Source organism: Eurosta solidaginis, chromosome 5 (genome assembly GCF_040869045.1).
Source record: "Eurosta solidaginis isolate ZX-2024a chromosome 5, ASM4086904v1, whole genome shotgun sequence".
NCBI lineage: Eukaryota > Metazoa > Arthropoda > Insecta > Diptera > Tephritidae > Eurosta > Eurosta solidaginis.
In genome coordinates this window covers 57,964,231-57,973,002 of record NC_090323.1, presented here as the reverse complement: position 1 = coordinate 57,973,002, position 8,772 = coordinate 57,964,231, and the positions used below count along the sequence as shown (strand labels likewise).

The following is an 8,772-nucleotide window of genomic DNA, read 5'->3' as shown; positions in this document are numbered from 1 at the left end:
ACAGTTTGCTTTTTCGAAATGCATTTGCATTTGACTAATATTCATTTGAGACTTTATGAAATTCAATTGATTTTTTCTGAAATACAGTTGGAATAGGTGTAGAACTAAGAGTGTTTTTTTTTTTTTTGAAACTTACAAAAACTTTTCATAATAACTAAGTGGTATGCAAAGCTTACAAAATATTTAAAGTAAAAACCAAAAATACTCACTGAAATGTTTGCGTTCCTTAACGGTGTAATAAACATCTTGAAACTCAACATCTTTCGATGGCTTCAAACATGCTGTATGCTCCATTCTCCACTTCAATTTCCTTCTTGTCTATAGCCTTCGTATTTTTGAACGTTTTTCTTTAACTATTTTCTCGTTCGTTGATAAATTCGAATGCAAATGTTTTTAATACCGCATTTGTTACTTCAATATTTATTCCGTTGTAATTTTTTTTATTGCTCAATTTACCTTTGCCATGGAACGTGTTGCGCTTTCAAAATGTTGCATTTGTTTTAATTGTCTGGAATATTGTAAAGCATGGCCTGTAAAAAAAAATTATAAAATTCACATAAAAGCAAAGTAATTTAAATTGAATATGTACTATTATTGTTTACATACTGTTTAATCGCTTTTGTGTACAGGGTTTTGCTAATGCACTTAAGTAAATTAGACAGTTAAAAAAAATGTTTTTAATAGTACCTTGAAAGGTAAGGCTTTCCTGACAGTGTTTGTCACCTCTCCTTAAGAATGGGTCGCTTCAAAGTCACCTTAGTAAAACACCAATAAAGTTGTGTTAAGTACTGCTGACATATAAATAGTTTATAAAGAGCGAATACCCTGTAACCTGTAGGTCAGCCACTAGGTATGAGAATTCTTATGAGCGGTGTAGCCACATCAATTATTAGTATAACGGGGTAGATTTACAAAGAATCCCAGTAAAAATCTCTCAAGGCAAGAACTAAAAACTGTTTTCGTATTGATTCTAACCTCTCTGCATGAACTTGATAACACATATTCCAGACTATCGACCCATGTTTTATTATCGGTCTTTTCTTCCGTCTCTTTTATGCATTTACTTTTTCTTCTCCTTTTAAATTTTACCTTTTCCTTTATTAGTTTTTCGTTTTTTTTTCTAATTTCGTTCATTTACAATAACGGATTGCGCTTTTAGCAATTCAATAATTAAAACTTTTTTCATACATTAACTTACACTTTTCCGATTTTGGATTTCCCTATACCGAACAATGTTTATACATCCAAAGTACCGATAACGGTCTAATGAACAGTGAATGAGTGTGATTGATCACTCCATATACCAATTTAATTTTTATAATTTATTTATTTTCGTAACAAAGTAAAGTCAAGGTCGAAACTTTCCTTATTTTTTTATACTTAGTTGTGCCTAAAGCTTGGTATCCACAACGCAAGAAATAAGAAATTCCATAAAAAACGCTCAAGAAATACTCAAGAAAAATTTCTTTCGTTAAGTAGTATCTACCTCTCAAGAAAACTCATACGCTTTCTGCTACCTTTTTCTTAAGCCTTCTGAACACAGTCGGTTAAATATCAGAGATAACATTGGCGGTATTTATGAAATTTTTGAATGAAATTTGCAATTCTATTTCAGTTTTTTTCTCTTGTTGAATATATTAGAGCTTACGATTTCTCGAACTTGTTGTTGTTGTTGTTGTAGCAATGCTCGCCCCACCTAATAGCCGCGACCGATCACAAATTGTCATCAATATCCTCTAACGGGAGTCCAAGGAAACTTGCCGTTTCAACAGGGGTGGAGCATAAGGAAAGGGGTGTTAGAGGCGTTGGTTCCACATTACAATTGAAGAGATGGTTGGTGTCATGTGGGGACACATTGCAAGCGGGGCATACATTTTGTATGTCGGGGTTTATTCTGGATAGGTAAGATTTTAACCTGTTACAGTATCCAGAACGAAGTTGAGCAAGAGTGACACGCGTTTCCCTGGGGAGTATGCGTTTATCTTCCGCGAGTTTTGGATAATTTTCGTTAAGTACTGGATTCACCGGGCAATTCCCGGCATAAAGGTGAGACGCCTGTTTATGGAGTTCACCAAGGACCTGCTTGTGTTTTTTCACTTCATACCGCTGGGTTCTCAGGTGCCGTATTTCCTCAAAATGCTTACGGAGATGACTCCTTAAGCCCCTAGGCGATGCTGGTTCATCAATCAGATGTCTGTTGGGGTGCCCAGGTTTCTGGGTATTCAACAGGAACTGTTTGGTCAGCATCTCATTTCTCTCCCTGATGGGGAATATTCTCGCCTCATTATGCAGATGGTGTTCTGGGGACATAAGAAGACAGCCCGTGGCGATTCTGAGAGCAGTATTTTGGCAGGCCTGTAGTTTCTTCCAGTGGGTGATTTTTAGGCTTGGCGACCATATGGGTGACGCGTAGCACGTAATCGGCTGGCTAATTGCTTTGTATGTAGTCATGAGCGTTTCTTTATCTTTTCCCCAAGTACTTCCAGCGAGGGATTTGAGGATTTTGTTACGGCTCTGAATTCTCGGAACAATTGCGGCTGCGTGCTCACCAAAATGTAGATCCTGATCAAACGTCACACCCAAGATTTTGGGGTGTAGGTCAGTCGGTAGCGTAGTGCCATCGACGTGGATGTTCAAAATGGTCGACATTTGTGACGTCCATGTTGTGAATAAGTTCGCAGAAGATTTAGTCGGTGATAATGCCAGGTTTCGCGAGGCGAAAAAACTGGAGAGATCAGGGAGGTAGCCGTTTATTTTATTGCATAGCGCATCGATCTTTGGGCCTGGGCCTGTGGCCATTATTGTGCAGTCATCGGCGTAGGAAACGATTGTGACTCCTTCCGGTGGTGAAGGTAGCTTAGATATGTAGAAATTAAACGAAAGTGGGGATAGGACACCACCCTGTGGTACCCCTTTTGATGTTTCCTTTCTAAATTGCACCGATGCCTGCCGACCACCCAGATAATTTGCGGTCCACCTTTTAAGACATGGGGGAAGGGTAGACCCTTCCAGGTCTTGCAGTAACGAGCCATGGTTGACCGTGTCAAAAGCTTTTGATAGGTCTAGCGCTACGAGTACTGTTCTATGGTGGGGGTATTGATTTAAATCGCAATTTATCTGGGTGCTAATGGCATTTAGCGCGGTGGTAGTGCTATGGAGTTTTCTGAAGCCATGCTGATGAGGGGCTAGCTGCAAATTTGCTTGGAAATAAGGGAGCAAAATGGCTTCAAGCGTCTTTGCCACTGGCGATAGGAGAGATATCGGACGATACGACTCACCTATGTTAGCTGGTTTCCCAGGCTTTAGTAGCGGGACCACCTTGGCCATTTTCCATTTCTCAGGTATGACAAAGGTGGAAAGAGACAGGTTGAAGACATGCGCTAAATATTTGAAACCCTCTTTCCCTAGGCTTTTAAGCATCGGCATGGCTATGCCGTCTGGGCCCACTGCTTTGGATGGTTTAGCACGACCAATGGCGTCCTCAACCTCTTTAGCGGCGATGGTGATTGGTGACGCGCTGAATTTGTGTTTATGTGCGTGTCTATTGTCTCTGCGTCTATCTTTGTCGACCGTAGGATGCATTATATATTGTCGGCAGAAAGCGCTCGCGCATTTTTTCGCGTCCGACAGCACTTTGTCGCCAAAGGCGATGGAAACTTTGTCTTTGTGCTTAGTCGGATTCGATAGGGACTTTACGGTGGACCAAAGTTTACCCACACTGGTAGAGAGGTTACAACCTCTTAGGTGCTCCTCCCATTTCGCCCGCTTGTGTTCATCCACAAGCAATCTGATGCGTTGGTTTATATCCCTTATTTGGGGGTCGCCTGGATCAAGCTGCCTTATAAGGTCACGTTCTCTCGCTAAGTTTGCGGCCTCCGCCGGGAAGTGGGCCGGATTTCGGGAATTCTCCCGACGGGAATGAAATGTACCGAGGCGGATTTAATGACCTTAGGGAAGGCACGCTCCCCTTGGCAGCCATCAGTCGGGATAGGGAGGGCAGCAAAGCGGTTGTCTGTAAAGGATTTATATTGTTCCTACTTTCCTTTTTTGAAGTTTATGAAAGTGCGTTTTTCAGTGACGATGAAGTCGGCGGTACGCTGAAGCGAAATAAGTATGGGCAGGTGGTCGGATGCCAATGTTACCATCGGCTGCCAGTTGACGCAGTTTACGAGTTCTGCGCTCACGATTGAGATATCTGGCGAGCTGTGACAGCTTCCTACCATACGTGTGGGGGCGTCTCCGTTTATTGTGCAGAACGTCGTTTCTTCTATTTGATCCGCCAACATCTCACCCCTACTGTCCGCCCGCAAGTTTGAATGCCATAGATCATGATGGGCATTGAAATCGCCTAAGATAATGCGATTGTTGCCAGTGAGTAAGGCCCAGGCAGGAGGGATGTAGATGTTGATGATTTCTAGGTTTGCATCGCCTGACCGGACAGATAGGCCTTGACGTTCTAAGACATTGTCCCTGCCGTCGATGCCAGGATCAAATATATAATTTTGCACAGAGTGGTGTATGATAAACGCGAGACCGCCTCCATTTCCGCTCTCGTGGTCTTTCCTGTGGGCATTATACCCAGAGTAGGTCTGCAATGCAGATCTTGCTGTGAGTTTAGTCTCTTGAATCGCAGCAATGCGGATGTTGTGCCGCTTCATGAAATCGACTATCTCCGTAATCTTCCCAGTTAGTCCATTACAGTTTAACTGCAGAATTCTGAAGTGCATAAGGAAAGACGTCGCCACTCTGGGGGTAAGTGACGGGTGACTACGCCTGGGTTGTGGAAGGCCAGGACGCAATTGCTGTTGTGGCCCTGGGACTGGGCAACCTTGGGCAAGCATTGGGATACCCGGCTGATTTTGGTTTGCGACCTGGCAACACGTCGCGGAGACCAGAACATCTAGGAAAGTGGCACCACCCAAGGCAGGTGCTGCATTGGGCGGATGTCGCAAACCTATATATTCTGTGCTGGCAGACGGTGCAAACGGAGGTAGGGACTAAGAGTCTGTTTCCCTGACCTGCACGATTGCTGCCGGAAAAGAGGGGGGGGGGGGGAGAAGACGGGGGCAGGGGCTGATGCTCAGCATTGCTACCAACTCTACTACGAAGGTAGTAGTTATGAGTGGTATCAGCTGTTTGAGTTGTTGGCGCCGTGGAGCGCGAGCAGCAGCGAGTACTTGTTGTGGCTTGCTGAGCAGCGGGGCTGCTGGAAGGTAGTGGGGGGGGGGGGGCGCTTAGGCGTAGACTACGGGACGCCCTTGGGCGTGAACAGCAAAGAGCCACAAAAGATTTATAAAAGTTACGTGGATGTCGGGTTTTGGGATCAAGCCCAGAACAACCTGTCCGATGCAACCATCCCTTGCACGAGACACACTGAACAGATTATAACCGTCCTAAAAAGATTCTTTTCCGGCAGATGCAGCAAAACCATTTCTCAGGACCGGGGTCAGGAGACGGACCCGGATTGGATTCGATGCCTTCCCGGAGCAGTCCTGCTGCAAGGAGCTGCTGGGAGGGACGAAACAAATTAGATGGGGTCACACTGAAATGACAGTCCTTGGTCGGGAAAAATCCCGAGTCGCTCCGGTACATAGAACCGACTGCCCTGGGAAGCGCGTACTTGTTCGAGAAGAGATTCACGCGATACTCGCCTTCTCGAGGCTCGATATGCTCGTAAAGCTCGCGTGGTTCTCGAAATTCAATTTAATCGATGCATTGTTTGTTTTATATCGAGCTTACGATTTATTCTGGAGCACAAGCGAGAATTCCGAGACCCGAGAAATCAAGAACTCGGCTTCTCGCGAGATTCTCGTATTTCGAAGTACTCGTAAATCTTGCAAGCTGGCATCTATGGGCCGAACTTCAAGAAATCGATTCTAATGAGAAGCCCATATTTTTCAGGTAGAAATCCATGTAATATAAGTTTGCGGTACCACTAAGCTAGTGGATAAATACATTGGATGGGTTCCCGAGTTTCAGGGACATGAAGGTAATAAGCAGGCAGACTACCTAGCCACGCAGAGTGCTTTAGCAGCTTTCCATAGTCCAGAGCCCTTCTGTGGACTCACAAAGGCAATACTAAGGAAACTATAAGCAACTGTGAAATACAGAGTTCAGACAACACTGGACTGAATGCCCAGGGCAAAGGCAAGCAAAATTGTTATACTCCCAGAAACGGGAGTATCAGCCAAACTCAGTTTTATAAGCAGAGAGGACCTACGACCTTTTACTTGGTACTATCCCTGCAAAAATCGCGAGTACTCCATGCATGCATGTATGGAGTACTCGCTATGGACCAAGCTAGTGCTCCAAAATTAACCACAATTCATACAAAAAATATGGTCCAATTAACATTGCGATGTCCTAGGACCGGACCATATACTCCAGCTCCGCTTTACATCAGAGTAATCCATGGAGTACCCACAGTCCAATAAACATCGTGCAGTGATTACAATCGTTAAAAACGAGCAATGATCGGCTTACAACATGTTCGTGTAGAAACATGAGTTGGTCCATCGCTGCATTACAGTGGAGTAGAATGGTAAGTACTCCAGTGGACCACATGGTCCAACGATTTTTGCAGGGATAGAGTGCACTGTAGTTTACGATATCGCCCAAGTAAGCTAAATCTGGCGGATACACAAATATTTCGCTTTTGAAAGTTGAAAAATTAAATGTCGGTTCACAATCTCTGCAAATGCGTCGCTCTGGCAAGGCAGATACTCTCCCTGAAGAGGTACTTAAATACATTAAAAACATCCACATACAGCAAAATCAAGCACAATAGATATAAATAGAGATAAAATAGTTCTAATAATAATATTAGCTGGCGCAGCTTAAATTAAACAAAGTAATGCGCAGTGTAAATAGGTGAATGAGTGGCCATGGAATCCAGCTTGCTACAGCGAAAACTGAGATCGTGATCGTCACGAAGAGACGAGTTCGCACCATAATCAATGTGATAGTTGGGGAACAGTAAGTACAAACACGCAGCTCCACGAAATACCGTGAAGTGAGGCTAGATAGCCAGCTAACCTTTTCTGCTCCTTGCTTTCGCATCGGACTCGTATATGTGCAGAAATTCGGCGAATGTAATGAAATTCCGAAAGTACCGATCAGCTATTAATCCAGTCCAACGTAGAGGGGCGCTATAAAATGGGGAGGTCGTCAAGAGAAGTTCTACACTAAGAGAGCTACAAATTGTAACACCCACGCTTAGCAACCTGGTTAGTTCATAAAGCATTTCCTCCTTCCACGCAACACAAAAAAAATATAATAAAATTAATAATAATAATAACCAATTCACAACTAGGTATATAACGTTCGATGACAACGGAACTTATACTCGATCACTTGTTATACTCAGCTGAGCAGAGCTCACAGAGTATATTAACTTTCTTCGCATTACGGCAATCCGTAACGGCATAAACTAATCGAGATAGATATAGACTTCTATATATCAAAATGATCTGGGCCAAAAAAGATATTCATTTAGCCATGTCCGTCCGCCGTAAACACGATAACTTGAGTAAATTTTGAGGTTTCTTGATGAAATTTGGTATGTGGGTTCCTGCGCGCTCATCTCAGATCGCTATTTAAAATTAACGAAATCTGACTGCAACCACGACCACTTTTTCGATATCGAAAATTTCGAAAAACAGAAAAAGTGCGATTAATTACCAAAAACGAATAAAGCGATGAAACTTGGTAGGTGGGTTGACCTTATGACGCAGAATAGAAAATTAGTAAAATTTTGGACAATGGGCATGGCACCGCCCACTTTTAAAATAAGGTAATTTAAAAGTTTTGCAAGCTGTAATTAGGCAGTCGTTGAAGATATCATGATGAAATTTGGCAGAAGCATTACTCCTATTACTACTTATGTGCTAAATAAAAATTAGCAAAACCGGATGACGAACACGCCCACTTAAAAAAAAAATATTTTTTTAAGTAAATTTTTAACAAAAAATTTGATATCTTTACAGTATATATGTAAGTAAATTATGCCAACAAAATATAAAAATAAAAGAAATTTTCAAAATGGGCGTGGCTCCGCCCTTTTTCATTTAATTCGTCTAGAATACTTTTAATGCCATAAGTCGAACAGTTGTCTTCTTGTGAGTTAATTGCTTACAAATTACATAAATCTATATCCTGCAGGCTTTCCTCCATAGTTTGGGATCACTTTCTAATTAAGTTAAGTTGCAAATTAGATCGTCTCTCCCAACAATATATGCGTATAAAAAGATTTAAATTGCGTAAGCTAAGAGTTACGAAACCGCCCATGAATTTTTCAAGTAAATTTATACCCGACCTTATCATTAACAAATCTGATATGAGTCTGGAAGAAAATGAAATTTAGCGTTTAAATAAAGGGTTGAACTTCGCTTTGCCGTATAAATGCTCACCTATGGAGTATATGATCGCTGACTCGGAGTTAGCCCTCGGAAGAATAGAACCTGATGAGGCCGAAAATGTACGATTTAGCCTAAAACAAGTTTTACTAGGAAAACCAGGCCCTAATAATTCTAAACAATCCTTATTGGATAACGCTGTAAAATCTTTAAACCAAAAGAACATATTTATTACGAAATCCGACAAGGGAAACTGTGTTGTTGTGATGAATGAAGATGATTACAACAATGGTATGCGTGCTTTGATTGAGGAAGGTAAATACGTCAAAGTAAAAAATCCTCTCCCAAAAATGAAGAGAGAAGTTGTGGAGCATCGGAAAAAGTATGACGAACTTTTCGGCCCTCAATGGGACATGAA

The 8,772-nt window shown here is 42.3% G+C and overlaps 1 protein-coding gene across 5 annotated transcripts in view; it reads right to left on the bottom strand.

Annotated features, from left to right (window-relative positions):
* LOC137253785 (ATP-binding cassette subfamily G member 4) overlaps nt 1–8,772 on the bottom strand; it is a 265,003-nt gene that overhangs the window by 195,494 nt on the left and 60,737 nt on the right. For 4 of the 5 annotated variants that reach the window (XM_067791244.1, XM_067791240.1, XM_067791242.1 and 1 more), the window contains one exon: nt 210–530. The exons of the other annotated variant lie outside the window; for it this stretch is intronic. Coding sequence is in view for 2 of the 4 variants with exons in the window: in XM_067791240.1 (XP_067647341.1) it covers nt 210–294 (85 nt within the window). In the remaining 2 variants the exon portion in view is untranslated. The remainder of the gene's footprint in view (nt 1–209; nt 531–8,772) is intronic. 5 annotated transcript variants of the gene reach the window in all.